Source organism: Heterocephalus glaber, unplaced genomic scaffold, assembly GCF_053883595.1.
Source record: "Heterocephalus glaber isolate CG9 unplaced genomic scaffold, H.glaber_assembly_v1.0 deba00001608, whole genome shotgun sequence".
NCBI lineage: Eukaryota > Metazoa > Chordata > Mammalia > Rodentia > Bathyergidae > Heterocephalus > Heterocephalus glaber.
The window spans coordinates 27,442,228-27,464,486 of record NW_028258379.1 but is presented as its reverse complement, the minus strand read 5'-3'; the positions used below and the strand labels follow the sequence as shown (position 1 = coordinate 27,464,486).

General features: G+C 42.1%; 1 protein-coding gene across 3 annotated transcripts in view; it reads left to right on the top strand.

Moving 5' to 3' along the window:
• The window catches only part of Kcnk10 (potassium two pore domain channel subfamily K member 10), a 172,426-nt gene extending 153,040 nt beyond the window's left edge, over positions 1-19,386 (top strand). For all 3 annotated transcript variants that reach the window (XM_013066892.3, XM_087195450.1, XM_087195451.1), the window contains exons 5-7: positions 6-192; positions 11,476-11,618; positions 13,403-19,386. In XM_013066892.3, coding sequence (XP_012922346.1) covers positions 6-192; positions 11,476-11,618; positions 13,403-14,023 — 951 coding nt within the window. In that variant the 3' untranslated portion in view covers positions 14,024-19,386. The remainder of the gene's footprint in view (positions 1-5; positions 193-11,475; positions 11,619-13,402) is intronic.
• The last annotated feature ends 2,873 nt before the right edge of the window (positions 19,387-22,259 follow it).

Here is a 22,259-nt window from a genome sequence, read left to right as displayed (position 1 = left end):
TGTAGAAAAAGCAAGTGAGCCAGACCAAGATCCGGGTCATCTCCACCATCCTGTTCATCTTGGCTGGCTGCGTTGTGTTTGTGACAATCCCTGCTGTCATTTTCAAATACATCGAGGGATGGACAGCCTTGGAGTCCATTTATTTTGTGGTGGTCACTCTGACCACAGTGGGCTTTGGTGATTTTGTGGCAGGTAAGCACCTTGGGGGTCCCAGTCACTAGGGCCCCAGTGGGGAAGATCGTCTGTTCAAAATCACCATATTTGTGGGGTGGGCAAAACATATGAAATGACTCAAGGTAGTTGCTGCTGTGAGCATGTGCTCATTTTGGACTCCTTGTTCTGTGTGACATCAACAGCGGCAGGTTTATTTCTGCCATGAAAAGAAAGCCAGCCTCTTCTTCCTCAGGATGCTTAGTGTCCTTATTGTTCTGTGAATTATGCAAGAGCAAAGTAAATTTCTCACTGAATCTTGGACTTTTAAATCATGTTAAGGCTCATAAAAGCTGTATTAACAAAACTCAAGCTTGAAACTCTGGAAAAGTCAGCACAGAGGTTGGCTTGCAGTCACCTGCAGTTAAGCTTTCTAATGCTGAATTGAGAGGCGTTGTTCCTGAAAAAGTCCTGGGCATTCCCAGATGCAGGACTAAGGACTTGGTGACAACTGAGAGGTGGGTGTTTCCCTGAGGGACTATAATCTAATGTTTTTTCTATGTAATGTATGTAGAAGGAACAGTCTTCATTGTAAAAATATACAACAATGAGTTGTGTTTAAGGAAGAGAAAGAAAACCACCATCAATTACATGTAGGGTTCGAGAGCTTGAAAGTGAAGTGAGCTTTGGTTTCACACATGTATCACTTTCCCAAAGTGATAGGCAGGCAGGAAGAGAAAGAGACCATCCTCGCCTTCCCAGTAGGGTGGCTCAGGTGTTCAGGTAATTGATCATTTTCTACTCCAAGAAGTGAACACTCTGGCACTGAAGAGATGGAAGCAACCAAGGATAAGATGGAGCATGGTGACACTTCGGAAAGTGCAGATGTCCTGGCTTTGGAGGCAGCAAGCAGCAAGGAGAAGATGAAAGATACAGAGTGGGTGACATATTGAAAAAGCCCTGCTGAATGTTGGAAAGCCCTTTTTGTAGGGGAATGGTCAGTGCCAGTGGGATAATCTTGGTTGTTCTCTTGGTCCTCTGCTACATCCACTATGTCTGAAGCAGCTTGAGCCTTGGGTGTCTGGAGGGCTGGTAGGGCTGCTGCCTTTTTCAGACTCTATCACGAAGGGGATGAAGCATTTCCTTCTGGGAGACCTAAGGGTAAAGGGCCAAGGATTATACAAATGAAAATACTCCTTCAGTGTCACGCAGCAGGTGCCACCAGCCACAGAGCCATGAAAGGTGTTAGATTTCGTAGAATGCTTGTTCTTGCTTTTGTCCTTTCTTTTATTCATGTAAAGTGATTTCATATAAACCAGTTTTGCATTTCTGGGACATTTGAATCCCAGTTGGCCCTGGTATATAATACTATTTTTGTATGTTGCTGGATTTGATTTGCTCATGTTTTGTTGAGTTTTTGTGGCTACATTCATAAAGAATATTGGTCTGTGAACAAAAAGGAAGTAGACATGCTGGTCAAACAATTCCATAAGCTTGAAATACTTGGGTAGAGAGAGAGAATGTGTGTGTGTGTGTGTGTGTGTGTGTGTGTGTTTGTATGTGTGTGTGCTTCCTCAACCAGTTCCTGGTTAAGCAGCAGCCTGCAAATCTGCAGGCTGAGCTGCCAGGAAGGCTGCTCTCTATTCGGCTTGTGATCCCATCAGTGCCTTTATTTCTCCATAAGGTACAGCACACATGAAGAAGATGGGGATCTGGAAGGGATATTAGAGGCTCATCAACAGGAGCATGGGTGCCACCATGTTAATTCTATAACAGATGACTAGCAGGGTGGTTTGGTAGCTATTCCAACTGGGCAGATAGAGACTGAAGCTCATTTTTTAGAAATAGTTGGTTTTTTTTCTTTTCCTTTTTATGGACTATGGATCAAGAATTGAAAAGTCAAAGTAATTAAAAATTGTTTCCAGAAAGGCTGTGCTTGGGACCCTACTAATCTTTCCTTGTTCAGAGCACTCAGCCATTATGATCTGATTAGAAGTTTCAGCTGTGGAGAGAATCCACACAGAGAAACTGAGCAAAGTAAGAGAAACAGTTGTAAGTTTATTCATGGTTGCTGTGATCTGACATGGTATCATTTGTACTAGAAATATAATTGGCGCATTGACCACACAGGATTGATTGCTGTCTATTTTGTAGCTGGCCCAGTTTGGGACAGCCCAATGACACTGGTGTGTTGTGCAACCCCAGCTGAGAGCACATGCGGAGCTTCTTCCTCTTCCAGACTGGCTACAGACAAAAAAGATGGTCAGAGCTGCCCACAGAGCTGTGTGGGTAGAGCCGTGCGGGCAGAACGCTCTGGGCTGACTGAGCCCAGCTCTGTCTGGCAGGCCATGCGCACTTGCAACCAGGAGCCGGTGAGGACTCCTGGGCATGCCCACCAGCCACGCGTGGAGCTGTGTGGGCACCTGCTTGGCTGTGCAGCTACCTGGTTCCACACTACAGAGGCACAGGGGGACATAAAGGCCATTGTCCTGAGCTGCAGAAGTGAACAGCAGAGAGAGGGCCTCTCTCAGGCTCCCTGATGAAAATTGAAGCCCACTGGAAAAGTGAAGAGAATCTCTACAATAAAGGCACACCAGACCCCTGTGCTTGGTAAGTTGGAGGGATCATCACCTCCCATTGGAACCTGGACTATCTTCAGGGGAAGGGCAGCTGGAACCTGCAGTAGAACCTTGCAGAGTTCAACCCTGCAGGAGGACAGGGAGCTCAACTTGGGACTTGTAGCCAGAATCTGCCCGAATCTCTTGGGTCTGTGACTGGCTTACTGACACTCATTGACTTGTAACTGCACACTGCTGCCCATGTTGTCTATTGTGACAGCAGAGACATACCCTGAAGGAGGCCCTTCACTTTTATCTTTTATTGGTTATTTTCAAAATTACTGTTTTTTTGCTCTTATTTTTAATTTTTTTCTTCCTTTTCTACTCTTTAAAAATTTTTTTCTCTCTTTTCCTTCTTTTTTCTTTCTCTCCCTCTCTCCCTCACTCCCTTGGTGTTCCACATTGTTCTTCATCTCCCTTTGTGTTCCTGTTCTGGCCGTATTCATATTTTTTCTTTATTTTTCTTTTCTCCTCTTTCCTTCTTTCATCTGTGTCCTCAGGCCTCACTGCTAACCTTCCCCTATTCTTCCTCCTACCTATCCCTCCCTCGCCAACTCCTTCTAACTCCCCATTCTGAAGGGTAAAGTTGCTATATTGAAGAGTTTATTCACTATAAACATATATTGGATTGCTCCTTGATTTTGATTTAATTCACACAGTTAAAGGAGATAGATTAATAACTGCCACAAATTATCATTTTCTAAGATGTGCTTGATGCTATGGTGTTGCTGATTGTATCACTTGGGCTAAGGCGTTGTGATTGATCTAATCAGTTGTCCTTCCTGGTATAATGAAAATGAGATTGCCTCAGAGCCATTAGAGACTCAAAACCTAAAGACCACCTATATCTGGAAGACACCTCTAAGAAGCAATCATTCCATAAGGGTTCTAAATACCTCAACAAAGATACTTACAATAAGCAACTTCAAAGTATCAACCCAGGAACTAAACTAAGGACAGTACCAAAAATAAAAATGAGAAGACATTTAAGCAAGGCACAAACTCAGACTTCCACCCCACAAAAGGAAAATTCTGGGGGAAACGAGGTAGAAAAGTCTGATAATCAATCACCTGGACACCCTGAATTGATAGCACAGGAAGTAACAAAACAGACGAATAAGGCTCTAGAAAAATTCAAAGCAGAAATAATCTCCCAGATATCTACAGAGATTGTGAGCAGAGTGAAAGATATGATTAGAGGATCTAGAACAGAAACAGATAAAGAAATAGATGAGCTCAGAAATATACTGGAAGCCATGAATGCCCAGCATAAGAAAGAAATGGAAACCATGATCGCCCAACATAAGAAAGAAATGGAATCTATGAAACAGATTCCAACATATTCAGGAGATTAAAAACTCCAATGAAAACATGCAAAGCAGATTAAGGGAATCTGAAGATAGAATATCAGATACAGAAGACAGGATTGTGGTTAAGGACCATGAAAACAGAGATTTCTAAAAAATAGTAAGGGACTATGAGAAATCAATCCAGCAGCTGCTAGATGATGCAAGGAGGAATAACATAAGATTGATAGAAGTCAATGAAAAAACAGGAGAAAGTACAATTGACATAAAAACAACTGTTCACAGAAGTAATAGTAGAAAACTTCCCAGACAGAGGTAGAGAATTGAACATACAGATAAATGAGGCATGTAGAACTCCAACTAGCCATGATCAAAAAAAATCTACACCTAAACATATAATAGTCAAGATTCCAGAAACCCAGCAGAAGAACAAAATCCTACAGACAGTTAGAGAAAAGAAACAAATCACCTACAAAGGAAAGCCCATCAGAATCATGGCAGACTTGTCAACACAAACCCACAAATCAAGGAGAGCCTGGAGTGAAGTATTTCAAGCCCTAAAAGAAAATAACTTCCAACCTAGACTGTTGTATCCTGCAAAATTACCTTTCAAAATCGATGGGGAAATTAGATACTTCCACGACAAAGAACATCTGAGAAATTTCGTGAACACCAAACCAACACTCCAAACAATTCTAAGCAATATCCTAGAAAAAGACGATGAAGGTCACAACTCCATGAGGCCCAATAGAGGGAAGCCACCAGGCAAGGGGGAAGCCACCAGGTAAGGTAAGATACTAGAGGGAAAGAGGGGGGAAAAAAAGAAATAAAAGAGCCAACAACAGTAAAACTTTATGACAAGGGTGAGTCAATATTTGCCAATTATAACTATCAATATTAATGGCCTTAATTGCCAATCAAAAGAAACATAATGGATTAGGAAGCAAAATCCAGCAATATGCTGTATACAAAAAACACACCTCACTCAAAATAAATTCATAGACTGAAAGTAAAAGGATGGAAAACAGTTCTCCACACAACAGGAACCCAGAAAAAAGCAGGGGTAGCAATCTTATTTGCAGACAAAGTAGATTTCAAACCAAAACTAATTAAGAGAGACAAAGATGGTCACTACATCCTTGTTAAGGGAACAATCCAAGAGGAAGAGATGACAATCCTAAATATATATGCACCAAATGCGAATGCCCTTGACTATACAGAACAAATATTAGTGGACATGAAAAACCAAATAAGCACTAATACAGTTGTAGTGGGGGACCTCAATACCTCATTATCACAAATAGACAGATCCTCTAGACAAAAAACAACGAAATTCAAGAACTGAACCAAGCTATTGAACAAATGGACTTAATAGATGTTTACAGAGTGTTCCACCCCGCAGAATCAGAATACACATTCTGTTCAGCTGCACACTGGTCATTCTCCAAAATAGACCACATGCTAGCTCATAGGACATGTCTAAGTAAATGTAAAAGAACTGAAGTTACCCCGTGTATATTATCAGTCCATAGTGCAATAAAATTGGAGATCAATAACATGACAAATTGCAAAACTCCCACAAACACATGGAAATTGAATAACACCCTCCTGAACAACCAATGGGCAACAGAGGAAATTAAAGAAGAAATTAGACAGTTTCTACAAGTAAATGATAATGCCAGTACAACATACAGGGATCTATGGGACACAATGAAAGCAGTTCTATGCAGAAAATTCACAGCAGTAAACGCCCATATTAGGAAAACAGAGAGAACTCAGATAACCTAATGCAGAACCTCAAGCTCCTAGAAAAAGAAGAGCACAACAAACCCAAAGCTCATACAAGAGAGGAAATTATAAGGATCAGAGCAGAAATCAATGCAATGGAGACTAAGAGAATGATACAGAAAATTAATGAATCAAAGAGTTGGTTTTTTGAAAGAATAAATAAAATCAATAATCCTTTAGCCAACCTTATTAAAAAAAAGGAAAGAAAAGGCTCAAATCCATGCAATTAAGAATGTAAAAGGTGAAGTCACAACAGACCCTGCAGAAATCCAGAGGATCATCAATACCTACTTTGAGAACCTGTGCTCTGATAAAATGGAAAACACAGAAGAAACGAACAGATTCCTAGATACATATGAATGACCAAAGTTAAATGAAGATATAGAAATTCTAAACACCCCAATTACAATGAGTGAAATTGAAAATGTAATAAAAAATTTACCAACATAGAAAAGCCCAGGTCCTGATGGCTTCACTGCTGAATTCTACAAGACATTTAAAGAAGAACTATCACCATTACTCATTAAATTCATCAAGGAAATTGAAAGGGAAGCAAGGCATCCAAATTCATTCCAAATTCAAAGCAAGTGTTACTTTGATTCCAAAACCAGAGAAAGATCCAACCCAAAAAGAGAAATACATGCCAATATCCCCATTGAACACAGATGCAAAAATCCTCAACAAGATACTGGCAAACAGAATACAGAGGGTCATTAAGAAGGTCATACACCCTGACCAAGTCGGATTTATCTCAGGGATGCAAGGATGTTTTAACATTCATGAATCAATAAATGTAATACACTATATTAACAGAGTCAAGGACAAAAACCATATGATCATCTCAATAGATGCAGAAAAGGCATTTGACAAAAATCCAACACCCATTCATGATGAAAACCACTACAGAAAATTGGAATAGAAGGTCTTTATCTCAACCTTATTAAGGCTGTTTATGACAAACAAAAGGCCAACATCATACTAAATGGTCAAAAACTGAAAACTTTCACGATAAAATCAGGAACAAGACAAGGTTGCCCACTATCACCACTTCTGTTCAATATAGTTCTGGAAACATTAGCCACAGAAATTAGAAAAGAGAAAGAAATAAAAGGAATAAAGATAGGAAATGAAGAAGTTAAACTGTCATTATTTGCTGACGATATGATACTTTACATAGAAGACCCAAAAAACTCTGCCAAAAGACTTCCAGACTTAATCGACAGATTCAGTAGAGTAGCTGGATACAAGGTCAACACTCAAAAAAACCCCCCAAAACAATAGCCTTCTTATACACAAATAACAGACTCACTGAGAGAGAAATTAGGGAAAGAAATCCTTTTACAATAGCATCCAAAAAAATGAAATATCTAGGAGTCAATCTCATGAAGCAAAAGATCTCTACACAAAATTACAGCACTCTGAAAAAAGAGATCAAAGAGGATATAAGGAAATGGAAAGACATCTTGCTCCTGGGTAGGAAGAACCAATATAGTGAAAATGGCCATACTTCCAAAACTACTATATAGATTTAATGCAATGCCAATTGAAGTTCCAACAATATACTTCACAGAACTATACAAAACAATCCAAAAATTCATTTGGAACCAGAAGAGACCTAGAATAACAAAAGCAATTCTAAGCAACAGAGACATGGTAGGGGGTATCACAATACCCAACTTGAAACTATACTACAAAGCTACTGTGATAAAAACAGCATGGTCCTGGCCAAAGAACAGACCTGAGGATCAGTGGAATAGATCAGAAGATGCAGAAACAACTCCAGACAAACTCAGCCACCTCATCTTTGACAAAGGAGCCAACCACCCTCACTAGAGGAAAGATAGCCTATTTAATAAATGGTGTTGGGAAAACTAGATTTCAACCTGGCAAATATTAAAACTAGACCCATACCTATCACCATGCACTAAACTAAGATCAAAGTGGATTAAAGATCTAAATATTAAGACAGAAACACTAAACTTGCTGGAAGATAAGTTAGGTACAACTCTTGAAGACATTGGCATAGGAAAAGACTTTATTAACAAACCCTCAGTAGCATGGAAACTAGCACAAAGAATCAACAACTCGGATCGTTTCTTATTAAAAAACTTCTGCACTGCAAGAGAAACCACCAACAGAGCTAAGAGACAGCCTACAAGGTGGGAAAATTTTTTTAGCAGCTGTACCTCAGACAAAGGACTACTATCTATAATATATAAAGAACTTAAAAAATCAGACCCCCAAATTCAAAGACCCAATTCAAAAATGGGCATTTGAAATGAACAGACATTTCTCAGACAAAGAAGTAAAAGCAGCAAATAAATATGTGAAAAAATGTTCAACATCACTGGTTGTTGGAGAGATGCAGATGAAAACAACACTGAGATTCCACCTCACCCCAGAAAGAGTGGCTGGTATCAAGAAATCAACCAATAACAAATGTGTGGGGAGAAAGGAACCCTTCTCCATTGTTGGTGGGAGTGCAGACTGGTACAACCACTATGGAAATCAGTATGGAGATACCTCAAAGAGATAGGGCTAGAGGTCCCATTTGACTCAGCTATTCCGCTGCTGGGGATCTTCCCCAAAGAATTGAAAGATTCAAAAAAAAAAAAAAAAGGAATTAAAAGATTCATACCACAGTGATATATGTGCACCCGTGTTTATAGTGACACATTTTGTAATAGCTTAAGCTTGGAAACAGTCCCAGTGCCCTTCAACTGGAAACTGGATAAAGAAGATGTGGTTTTTTTTTTTATATAAAATGGAGTACTACTCAGCCATAAAGAATGAGAAACTAGAGACATTTATAGCTAAATGGATGCATATTGAGGCCATACTCTTAAGTGAAATAAATAGGACACACATGTGTAAATACAGAATAGTTTCTCTAGTGTGAGAGAAACTATTTAATCTATTTAAACTATTTAATTAGTTAAATTAAAACAAATAATTGATAATTTGAAATAGGAAAAGGTCCAAAGGGGTAGGGGTGGTGGGAGGGGAAGGGGAAAGGAAAGAAGGGAAAGGAAAAATTATGAGAAAAGAAAAAAATGGAAACGAAGTCTGTGTAAATATGGAAGGTGGAGGAGGTGAAGGGTGCACAGGTAATGGGGAAAAAAATAAGAACCAAGATACATCATGTACAGGTACAAGCACCCAATGATAAATGTAAATGTATTGTATACCTAAAATGTACCAGTGAAAGAATTTAAGGGAAAAAAATAGATTTTTCAAAGAAAAGGGCATACGAGGGAGATTACAAGATGACTATCAGGAGAATAATAGTGAAAGACAAGAGTGTGCTGGAAAGAAGGGTATGGAATTAATATGAGAAAATGGAAAAATAGGAACAAAATCTTTGTAAATAGGGAGGAATGGAGGGGTTGAAGGGAGGGCTGGGCAAGGATGGAAAATGAGAACCAAGAGAGATTATGTAAAGGTGCAAATTTCCAATGATGAATGTCATTATATTGTATCCCTAAAATGTACCAACTATTAGAATGAATAATCAATAATGCAAAATAGGAAGAAAAGATCCAAAGGGGTAGGGGTAGTGGGAGGTGCAGGGGAAAGGAAAGAAGGGAAAGGAAAAAATGCTGAGAAATGGAAAAAATGGAAATAAAGTTTTTGTAAATAGGGAAGGGTGGAGGGGGTGAAGGGAGGGCTAGGAATGGGGAAAAAATAAGAACCAAGATGCATCATGTAAAGGTACAAGTTTCCAATGAGAAATGTAATTGTGTTGTATACCTAAATGTACCAATAAAAGAATTTAAGGAGAGAAAAAAAAGATTGCCATGATCCAAACCAGTTAAAGTTAAATCAAAGAATGAAACATAGAGGAATTCAGTCTATTTTAACCAGGTAGCTTGTTTGTTATTTTCTTGTAACTGAGTTTCTACAGTATCAGAGGTATATGTCCAGGTACAGCAGGGAGTGTTAGTGATACACAAACCCTTCCTTTTTCAGGCAGAGCAGAGTCGAATGTAATCCTGTCATCCAAGGCTGTTTGAGCAAGGGAATTAAAATTTTGCTTAGGCCAAAAAAGATGGTCAGAGGAGGGTTTACTGCATTGTTCTCTAGCGCCCCCTAGTGACAGGCTCGGTTGAGTGATCGTGACTTGGAAAGAATCTTCACTCTGACAGCCCAGGTGAGAAAACTACAGAGCTCTCTGGCCTAGCACGGAACATGAACCTCAAGAACCATTAGTGTTGTAGGAGCTCAGATTGGTTCCTAGAGAAAGCTGCAGGGGACTGTTAGTTGCCTACAGGGGAAAAAAAATAAATGCAGCTAAACCAAACCAAAGGGGACTTGACACAGAGCCCTGTAGCAGTGTTTGGAATTCTCACTTTGGGATGTAGACTAGCTGTCAAGGCCTCATGGGCTCACTGTGAAGTGGATGTGGGCATGTTGAGAAGAGGCACAGGTCCCAGTGCCTGTCAGGCTGGCTTTCTCAGGTACTATGGATGCCGTAAGAGCTCAGTATGGCGTCAGTGGTGCTAGATGTGGTTATAATCGTGAAACACTTGGAGAGCCTAGCAGTCACATCACCTAACGCTTTAATTGCCAATACATTGCAGATGTCAGTCGTCTTAGAAATGGTTCTGCATGCTGGGGTTTTAGGTCGGTGGCACCGTGCCTGCCTCGGAAGCACAAGGTCCTGAGTTCAATCCCTGGTACCAAAAAAAAAAAAGTAATGGTTCTGCCTGCCTCACTGGGCAGCAGTGTCTCCCATTGCTAGGGCAAGGCTGACATCCATTATGTTGCTGAGCTTCTTGACTTTTTCAGGAGAGTGTGGAGGGCTTGAAGGCTGTGCTTCAAGGCTGGTCTCAGCAGTACTTGTAAGAAGGCTACGATAAGTAGACTAATTATTTGGAATGAATGACCAGTGCTTTCAGTGAACAGCCAGTCAATACCATCAGGCAATTGGCCAATTTGGTTTGATGGATTTTTACTGTAATCTTTATTTATAAAATAAAGGAATTGGACTAGTTGGCCTCAAAGGTCCCTTTTGGTTCTAGCTAATGGCAATTCTAATTACTCAGCCTAATTGACCCTTTGTATTAGGATCATGTGTACACCCCCCACCCCCGTTAGCATTAAATAACTAGTTGGTGGACCAAAGTCTCAGTAATGTCATTATGCCTAATTTTACTGCCATGCATCCATTCATCTCTGGGTAGACGTGTGTGAGCTTCATATAGAAATGGTTCCAGGAGTTCCTCGTAGGGATGGTATAATGATATTGATTTTCATTAAAATAAATTTAGAGAAGTTTAAGGGGAAAAAAAGACAGCTTTGCTCTGTGGAGCACCAACATAAAATCACTCATTTGTTATTGATGCTCAGGTGAGAACAGATGGGTCAAGCTGACCACTGCATTTTCCTATTACCGACATCAAGGTTAATGATCAGGAATCAGAGAAATGAAGGCTCGAGCCACGCTCCAGAAGGAAGGGACGTATCTTTTGGTTGCCCTCCAGTCTGTTGTGTCTTGTGTCCACGAGGCCAACAGCTGAGTGTTGGATGATGGTGGAATGACATCTCTGGGACATCTGCTCTTCAAGAGGCAGATGCTAGACCGTGGTTAAAATAATGTTTGTTGTTTGCAGGGGGAAATGCTGGCATTAATTACCGGGAGTGGTATAAGCCCCTGGTGTGGTTCTGGATCCTTGTTGGCCTTGCCTACTTTGCAGCTGTCCTCAGTATGATTGGAGATTGGCTTCGCGTTCTATCCAGAAAGACGAAAGAAGAGGTAAGACTCCTTCCAGACTCCGCGGATGTTCTTGGCATTGGATTAGCCCATCTGGGTTCTGTGGGCTGGAGAGTTTCTGACTCAGGCAGGGCTCTTCATTTCAAATTTGCCTCAAGGCCAAGTTGAATGGAGTAGCAGTTATTTCTAGAACCTTTCTGGGCAGGTGGGGAAACATAGTGATTCACTTACCAGCCCACAACCCTGGGAAGACTAGTAAACAGCAATTGATGTAAAAAAGTATAAAGGAAAAGCATAGAAATAGTAAGTAAAGGCTGACGATTGCCAAGGGAGCTGTGCATTCGCCCTTTAGCAGCAAATATGTGGGGAGACGTAGAAGTCTCAGAAGGAGCCCAGGAAAGCCGGGCTTTCCCCAGGTCCTGGGGTCTGTGAGGAAACATGTCAAACACCGTGAGTCTTTCTCCATTCAGTGTGAGGCTGAGGCCATCAAGCAGTGGCCAGCTATGAAGAAGTGGACTCAACAGGTCCCTTTCATCTATATCCTCTGTCTCCTCCTCCGTCGTCAGATCTACATAGACAAATTTATACCTATGGCCAGTGGCACACAGTCTTTACTCCCGCACGTAAATTTGTGTGAGAACCTACACAAAGATGAGAAAAGGAAGATCTAAGAAAGGAAGATAGATTTTGTAATTTTAAAAAAATTCATGTTCTTTTAGGAAGACAAGAAAAGAAATACGAAAGTGGGGGGCAATGGAAGGGGATAGAGAGTTAAAGAAAGGAACAGAGAAGAAAGCTCGAAGAGAGCAGGAGAGGGACAACCCCTTTAGAGGCAGCTCCTCCCTCTACATACAGGGCCCTAGGACAAATTTGCTGAAGGGGAAATTTCCCCGGTCATTCCTGGTCCTGCATGTTTATTTTCTTGGATTGTATAAACACTGTCAATGCAATTTCTAGTCTACTTCCCTAGGTGGATAACCGACCTGCTGAAGATCAGCAATAACAAAAGAGAGGGGAAGAATAAACATATTGATTTTCCTAAATGGAAAAATTTGAGCCAGTCATCTCTATAGGAAAGCATGGCACTTGGGTTGTCTGCTCTTTTGATTAAAATCCAAGAAATCTGGTGCTGATGTTCAGGCTAGACTTCACTTTCTAAGAATGTATGTTCTGTGCCCTGTGGCAGAATCTGCTGAGTCCTGCACCTGACAGGGAAATGTGATTGCCAGGTGTCCTGGAGTGTCTTCATCAGCCAGAGCAAGCCCCATTGCACATGGTCATAACATGGAAAGCCAATGGTTCTGGCTTGCCCAGGGCCCGTGGAGGTTCCTAGGACATAGGACTTCCTATTTTAAAACCAGCCAAGCTGGGACAGGTTGATCACCTACCCAGATGGAGAGATTGGAAGGACACAAGGCTTGCTGAGTATCTGCTTTGTGCCTGGGGAGCAGCTGGGTGCATTTCCTTATGTAATGATAAAGACCCTGTGAGCTAGGTATGATTGCCCTAGTTTATGTGGGAGGAAGTCAGCCATATTCTTTATAAAAGGAAACATACCTGGAGCCCCAAATACTGATCTCTCCTCCAGAATTCTGTCCACCTCTCTCATTTGACCACTGCCTTCCAGTCTCAAGTGACCTGTGGGTTTTCCCACGTGTCTGCCTCCGGCTGAAGTAGCACTTTACCCCTTTCCCTGAACACGTGCTCCTCATCCCTTGCCTCCCAGAGACAGACTCCCCACCGGGCCTTCTGAGGGCTGTGGGTGCTTGGAGATCCCAGGCAGAGGAGAGTCTTTCAGTGTGTTTTGCCATTTTACACCCGGCCAGGTTGGTGAGATCAAGGCCCACGCGGCAGAGTGGAAGGCCAATGTGACAGCCGAGTTTCGGGAGACGAGGCGGCGGCTCAGCGTTGAGATCCACGACAAGCTGCAGCGGGCGGCCACCATCCGCAGCATGGAGCGTCGGCGACTGGGCCTGGACCAGAGAGCCCACTCGCTGGACATGCTGTCCCCGGAGAAGCGCTCTGTCTTCGCAGCCCTGGACACAGGCCGCTTCAAGGCCTCGTCCCAGGACAGCATCAATAACCGACCCAACAACCTGCGCCTTAAGGGGTCGGAGCAGCTCAACAAACACGGGCAGGGCGCCTCTGAGGACAACATCATCAACAAGTTTGGGTCCACCTCCAGACTCACCAAGAGGAAAAACAAAGACCTCAAAAAGACCCTGCCTGAGGACGTGCAGAAAATCTACAAGACCTTCCGGAATTACTCCCTGGATGAAGAGAAGAAAGAGGAGGAGACTGAAAAGATGTGTAACTCAGACAACTCCAGCACAGCCATGCTGACTGAATGCATCCAGCAGCATGCAGAAATGGAGAACGGAATGGTACCCATGGACACCAAAGACAGGGAGCTCGAGAACAACTCATTACTTGAAGACAGAAACTAAATGTTAAGGACACTGGACTAGGACTAAGCATTGTGTGGTCTTTTTTTTTTTTTTTTTTTTTTTTAATATTCACACTGAGACACGTGCCTTAAACAGACTTCTGGTTAGTCCAAAATTACATAGCATTGAAGAATATATTTCACTGTGCCATAAATGACTGAAAGCTTGCTCTGCCAAAATGAATCAAAGAACAAGAACTTCATTTCAGACAGCAGCTGCAGGACACACAGGGAGCATTCGCACATGTAGTAGGTCGGGGCCACCCATGTGAAGGGGCTTCCCACAGTGAGGCCGTAGCGCTGAGCAGTGTCACCTGGGCATGGCTTGCAGACAAGGGCAGCTATTCCTTAGACCAGCCTCCGAAGGGAACAGGTGTATCTGGAGCTTTGTTTCCTGAAGCTAGCCTCGCACACAGAAGGGGGCCTGTTTGTAGTTGAACTGGTAACTGTGGCTAGGTTTAGAGCTGACTTTTTGGCATGTGCTCTGAACTTGAATTTTGACACACACCATTCAGTGTGTAACATACTTTCTGAGCTCCGAGTGAGTGCTGTGGGAACCCGAGAGCACCTGGAAGTTTTGTTGGAAGCAGATCAGAGCACACATATTAGAAGGTGCGATTGCTTTTCTCATGACAAAGGAAAAAATAATCACACACATCACACTGTGGATATCACCTTAACCAATGACAGAACCCTATTGAGTTTTGTCTTTCTCACAGGGCCAGGTATTCCAAGTGAACTTGCAAGCGCTGGTGAAAAGTCAGCCTCAACTGCTGCATGGTTAAAGGTCAATCATGCATTTTCGTCACTGGGTGTGATGGTGAAAATAAACATTATGAAATGTCCATGTTCACTTTTCTACTGGAACTTAAGTTACAACTCGTTTTGATAAGGGGGAAGATACGAAAACTATTGCCTTGCATGATGCCAGTGGCTTGCTGTTCTGCCTAGCCGATTCTAAATTTTTATAAAAATAGACATCCTGCATTGCTGAGACATACTGAGAAGTACCATGGCATCTTTCCATCTCAGGGCTTTCTGTCCCTTTGAGTGTCTTGGGTAGACATAGTCATGAGACCCAATCTTGCTATTCCCAAACAAAAGCAAAATTAATCTCTCAACCAACTCTTGTAAAAGTGAAATGTTTTGCTTGCAGCTTAAGTGCCATTAATGCCATTTACAAAACAATACTTAAAAGAAGTACTTACAATATTTCATTTTACTTCTGTTTGGCTGTTCCTTTCTTCTAGAAGCCTTCTTTTCCTTGCTGCATTATCTCACACCTGCTATTCACTAAAATTGGAACACTCCTGTGATTGATTGTTTCAAGGCAAACAATAACCAACAGGTGGTAATTATGTGATATTAGAACATTCAGTGAAGGAAGGTGGGAGACTATCTAGTCATAGGTTTTGAGAGGGTGATTTTAAATGGATTTTTATCAGAAAGGGAAAAAGGAATAGTAGACCATTATCCATGTGTGTGTCTGATTTTATCATAATTGACTGGCTGTTACATTGGTTCATAGTTAGCTCTTTGGGCCACTTAAGCATTTGTACCTGGCAATACCAGGCAGTTGCTGGTTATGGGCCTCCTACCTTTGGGGTATTTCATAGGATTTGATATAACTCACCCACACCATGAATTTACCAGACAATTACAACATAAATGGAGACTTCCAGAAACCTTCTAGTGCTTTCTTTCAGGGGAAAATTATGCCCACTGCATCCTTGACCATTTGTAATACAAAGATCTTTCTCTGCTTATTTCCCCAAAAATGACATCTGTCCTTTGCCTGGCCCCAACCTTTGGGCTTGAGTTAGAGACCTGGCATTGTTTTTGAGAAGGACCCAAATAAGAATCACTATGATGAGGTCTTTCCTCTCCAGAGTAGCTTGGGTTTACTCCTTCCCTTGGCTCAAGCGATGGCTCACTGGTGACATCCAGTGTTCACACAACAGACACTTGGGAAGCGATGGGTATGTAGATGCGGATGGTGATTTTTACTATGGGTATCATTCCAGCCTGACCCAAGGGTTTTAAGGAATTCGTAGGTAACTAGGATTTTCCTGATTAAACTTTTGGATCTCATATTTGGGTTTCCACCCTATAGTACATTGGTACTTCTTTATAGTAGTGTGTTAAAATTGTAGGCCTGACAGCCAGATCTAGGAAAGAGGCTTTCCTACCATTTATCCAGTGCCTTCTGTGGACCAGGCATTGGATTAGGCACTTGATGGATGTCAGCTGCATGAAAGGTCACAGCACTGCAGGGGAAGTATTTGCAAACCTGTTATGTAGATGAGGACAAGGAGGCTCAGGAAAGCTGAGTAACTTACCTAAGGGCACACAGCAAGAAGGTGGTAGAGCTGGTATTCAAAGTATGACCAAAGTCTGCCTTCAACTTTGCTACAATGTCTGTGTCATGCACCCTTGTGAGTGTGTGAGTGCATGAGTGTGCGTGCACATGTGTCTTTCAAGCTTCATGGACACAGTTTACAGAGGAGAGCAGAAGATATGGAGGAATCTGTACCCAGAAGAGTGCAGGAAGTCTGCGTAAACATAGCCTAAAGGGTTGCCCTGGAAAACACCTGCTGTGCATGGTCTTGGTTTTGTTTTGGGGAATGCTGCATATGGCACTTTTTCTGTGTAGTTACAAATGCCCTTTGAGAGCACTCTTTTGCACTTTACTTGCTTACCTGGCAGGAATTTCACATTCAGCAGGACTAAAACAGTTCAGAGAGCACTGAGCTGCATATTCTACCAAATGGAACAGGTGCATGTGTTGGTGTGTGCATAGACGCTTCCCCAAAGAGTCAAATTACAGTAATGCAGAGTCAGAAATAGCCTTGGGTTGGGAGTGCAGAAATCTTTGATACGTCCTCCTGTCCTCCTCCCTGAGCACAGTGGGGACACGCCCTGCTGAATAATGTCAAAGATGACCTTTCGAGGGAGACTGATCCATTAAATATGTGGGAAAAGTATTTCAAAAATTAGAAAGTACTGTCCAAGGGAAAAACCTGAGAAGGAATAAGAGTTTGGATTCTTCTTCGTGTGTACAAGCTAAGATTTGAGGATTCAGCTGTTTTGGAAACTTGAATGTTACCTTTTTAAAGATGGGGCCAAATAGCGCACAGGACACACATGATAACGCAAAGCTGCTACATGTTCTATGTGCACTGCTCAGCCCTTCCTCTACAGTCTGCATTCCCACCTTACCAAAACCTGGAATAGACATTTTGATGTTGCACACAGAAAGAGCACATGGTCAATATCTTCATTGGGTGGTGTCATTTGCTTCACCTTGTCGTTGGGTACTGAATTTTATTCTCAAAACACATCTGGAGGTTTGCTGGTGACAGCCAAAGGACGATTTGGAGAAACTAATATAGGTCATTGCCCAGTCCTAACCCAATAGTGATTTCAGCAATCTGTCATATTTTGGGTAGAGCTGTATAGTGTGTGTGTGTGTGCGCGCACGTGTGTGTACATGCATGTGTGAGGTATCCCTAGCCTATTACTGAGGTGACTGGGGCTACTGGCTCCTCCAGCCACAGCCCATGCTCATGGGCACATCAATTCTCTGTACTTCATGTGCACATCAAGGAAGTTGAGCACAGATAGTTGTAAGGGCCTTTTTAGTTCTGCAGTTCCTTGGTGAAACATTCCCCAGCCCACAGCTACTTAAATTTATTAAGAAAGTTATAAGTTGGATTTTGGGATTTGGTTAAGGATCCCAACCATTGTAGGGGAGAGCTTGGTTTTTTGTCCTTTGTTTTCTGGGTGATTGACGGAGACCAGATGTATCTGGGAGACTGGTTTCCAAATTAGGATCATGTCTAGTGTAGGCTCTGTTCTCCCTTAGAACTCTTTGGCACACTGTCACCTGGGGGCTCATGCTATGTGGGCATTTTGCATTTTTTGCATGGTGTTAAAGCTAGTTAAAGAATTTTAAGCTGTTGCTATTTACAGTCAGTTGTACTACAAGTTCCCTTTGATTACTTCATGAATTTGTGTACTTTTCCTCCTGTCTCTCTCTGTCTTTCTTTCTGTCTCTCTGTCTCTGTCTCTCTCTCTCCACAGACAGAGGGAGGAAATGGCTGTTCTGGGTTCTATGAGGACCATTTCACGTTCAAAGTCCTGGTTGTGTTAAGCTTTGGCAATCGCCCCCTTTCCTCCCTCTCAGATGATATCACTTCCTAGTTAAGTCAGGGCTGCATATCTATTTGTACGCTTGATTTTAGGGATTAGTGAGAATATGGCCAGGATTTGAGAGAGGCAAGTTTTGACTCAGTAGACTGCATAAGAATGTGAACCATCCACTGTGTACCATCGTTTCTGAACCACAGGAAAACAAACAAGCACAGAGGGCCTCTACAGGAAGAACACAAGAACGTGCTGGTATTATGTTCCATATCTCTGCTTTCTGCATGCTACTAATGTTTCAAATGGGGGTAATTCTTCCTCACTGTTAAGATGCCCTTGTGTGCAAATAGAGTAGCTAAAGGAGTGGAGGAAGCTTGTGGTGATAGAGTGTAAAAGCTAGTTAGTAATGGCCTTGAAAGGGAAAAATGTAACTCTAAAACAAAGCTTACTTTAATTTGGTATCCTGGGTGCTGTTAATTTGACATATAGGAACTAAACTAGCACACTGGTCCCATGGCTCTAAATAAAGCCCTGCGCTCTGTCCTTGTGTGATAGCTGCATTCAACTTCGCCCACCCATCCAAGTCCCTTGTAAAAGTCGGCCCTCCCATGGCAGTCTGTAGGTCACATGACATCAGCACAGTGGCACCGAGGAGAAATGAGTGGTGTCTCCAATTTTACTGAAAATGGTGCCTGACATTGGGGATCTCCTTTGAGTTCTTGTTTCTTAAGTGAAGAATCAAACAATTCCCTGGGCATTAAAACAGAATTCCTTGAACGGACACCTGCCCCATCTACCGAGCAGACCCGAGCTGTGGCAGGCAACTGCCCAACCCTTCCTTTGCTGCCAGGGCACCAGGCTCCAATGTGGAGTTGCAGCGGTGCCTAGAAGTGATATGCAAACCACCCCACATGCCAGCCTCCAGCTCCTTTCCCCTCCCAGATTCGAAGGCAGTGGACCCCGTGACAACGACGATGAACCCATTTGTGGAGGTGTTTTACCTATTTTTCTCTTTGTAGGACTTCATGGTGCTTTAAAAAAAAAGGCATTTTACAGATAATAATGTGTGTGTGGGGATTTCATAATGTTCTTAGGAAAAGTACAAAAGCAAATTTGCTTGTAACATTTCAATATGCTGTGCTGCTATTGTCTTTATTTGATGATGTACTTTTTTTCAATGATGGAGAAATTGCAACAAAGACCTTCTGGAAGACCCAATCTAATGTCTCTTCTGTTTGCCTTTCTTTTGTGGGGCCATGTGTGGTTGATAGTGGCTGGGGGGGGAGCTCTGCTCAGGACGGGTCTTCTCCAGTTTGCACTCATGGCTTACGTTTACCAGCACAGAGCTGTGAAACACATTGTATTCTTCCTAAGAGGAGGAATCCAATAACCCAGCCTTGCTGTGGGACATTTACTTTCATTTTCTGATTTTTACTGGATCCTGACTGCATGTTGCTGGAGATTGGACACCATAAACCACATTTTCTAGGTGAAAAGCTAAGTTTAGATAGTGTGACAGGTCTGCCAGTCTCAAATGAACAACTCCTTGGGCATACACATTTTAACCTGTACTTGCCTTTTTTCTTGCTACATTATGTCCTCCAGTCACAAGCTTATTAAGAATGAGTAGGAATAAGATGGTGACCATTTCTGAGTGCCTGTTACATACTAGGTACTCTGGTAGGCAGGTTACAAACATCCCACGTTGCCATCCGAGAAAGTGAATAGGTAAGTTGGCTCTCTTCAAGTTTTAAGCACTTCCTGGTTGTCTTTATTGGAGTGGATCATAGCAATGACCATAAAACACTGTTTCTCTGACTCTGCCCCATCTGCATGGTGGGATCTCTTTCAGTTTCTCTTCAGTTACTCTTGAGATCCCTAGGGGATTTGCTTGTGCTCTATTTCTTGGCCACTGTGCTGTGGGCATGAGCTTTCAGAAGTCTCTCTGGTGCTTTAGGACTAAATCAAATGGCCCTTCAGTACTCTCCTAGTAAGAACAGTCACTGTTTTTCTAACCGCCCATAATTCCCATATTAGGAGCTCCTAAGGGGAGCTCTCTTTTTCTTATTGTTTCCATGGGCCTGGCACAGCTTATGTCATGTGAGAGAAATTGAAAAAGTATTTGATAAATAAGCAGCAAATCCAAAACCATGCTATTAAGCAAGGGGACTCTACAGAGATTCAGAGCAAGAGAGATATCAAATTTGGAGTGAGCTGGTGGAGAGGTCAGAAGGAAGAAGTGTTTGAGAAGCACAGAGGGTAGTAGCCTGGGCCTATGGAAAGTGCGCTGGATAGTTTCTGGAGTCAGAGTACTAACCACAGTGGCAGTTTTGAACCCACTCACTTCTATGAAGCTTCATTAGCCAGTGGAGGCAGAATGGTGTGAACACTCTTTGGACCAAACCATTCCAATTTTAAAATGCTAGTGCATACCTGGCATGCATTTGAGATGGCCCCGATGTCAGTATCCATCCTTCTGTTACTGGATGCCGGTGTTGCCCGGGGCTTTTCAGGCTTTTGTGGTCCTGTTCAAAGGACTGAACATAGAGGTTTTACATTTATTCAAGGTGGAAGTAGGGAAAACTTTGAAGGGAGATGAAGTGTTTTGAAGAAAAAAAGTGCTCTGAAGAGTGAGTTCGGAAAAAGAAAATATGCCCTGTCCACAGAGCAGGCCACTGTGAGAAGAGGTGACAGTGACTGCCAGGCCAGTGCCTGCTGTTTTTTACTCACACTCTGCTGTCAGATCTGGGCTGTCTTATGCAGGGCTCTGAAGCTCTGTTTTGTGCCTGTGTCCTGGCTGTAACTAACAGGTCTCCATGACTGAGAGATCTCCATGATTGACAGGTCATGCACAATTGCCCGGCCACTTTGCCAAGCCCTAATCTTCCTGTCTTTCGTCCAGTCATTGTCTTTATGTAAAATATTTCACATTTTTGATGAGTGTTCCTTAAAAACAAACTTAAAATGTCATTAACAGAGTCCAAAGTTTAAAAGAAATATTTTCTCACACAACTTCCTTGGAAGAGTCACCTTCATTAAATAAATTTTAAGGCTCATTATTGGGAATTATTCTGGATAAATGATGATTTTACTCACTTGCAATGCGATACCATTTAAATATTTTTCAATACAATAATTCATGTTCTTATCTGCTTTAAACTAAACTGTTTTTATCAATGGCCCTTTTGAATTGTGAATGCCCAAGGCAGAGAACAACTATAGGACCGCAGTAAGATATGAATTTGTTCTGTAATGAAGAATTTAAAGAACTCTCTAGTATTGTGGAATCAACAGCATCAATTGCAAATGTAAGAGACAGAAATATACATTATGCTATCATAATTTATGACTGTATATTTCAGCATTTTATGTAGAACATTTATCTTTGTCCTAAAAAACATTGTGTTCTTCAGTTGTTTTGAGGCCACAGAGAGAAACAAAGGAATGGGCCATTCCATTATGCCCTTGACTGATTGGCAATGCTTTGGTTAAATTTTCCCAATCCCTCTGTTAGTTGAACCAGCATCAGTGGAGCCCTACTATGCATGAGGGATGTATTTCTTGCCTTTCATGCTCTCACGTTGCAGAATTAGGTAGCCCTGTGCTATATGTTTTGAGGAGGTTGGGGAAAAAAAAGCTAACAATAAGACAGTATGTGATTAGCTTAAAAGTTCTGACAATGGCAATGAGAGTGATAGGAAGTGAGAGAGCCTGAGGATAAGCCTGCACTGTGGCAGGCCGTCAAGGCAGGCTTCGAAGAGGGAGCATCTTACGGCAGGTGACAGACCCGATAGGGGCCAGAGGAAGCTGAGTGGCTCCAAAGCACAACTCTGTGTAACATTCTTTAAGACTGACCTGTCCGTCCTGAGGATATTGCAAATATATCCTCATTTGGGACTACTTTGTGATAAGAATTTTCTGGGAGAGGAGGATTGCTTTAAAATGACCAGTTATGACAGGAATTGTAACTTCTGAAAACAAGTGAGATTGAGCAACATGCAGAATATGAATGTTTGCTCATCTCCCTGTATTTCCTCCTTCCTCTTGTTTTGCATCAAGCAGATTCCAGGTTCTGGCTTTACTTCCTCCAG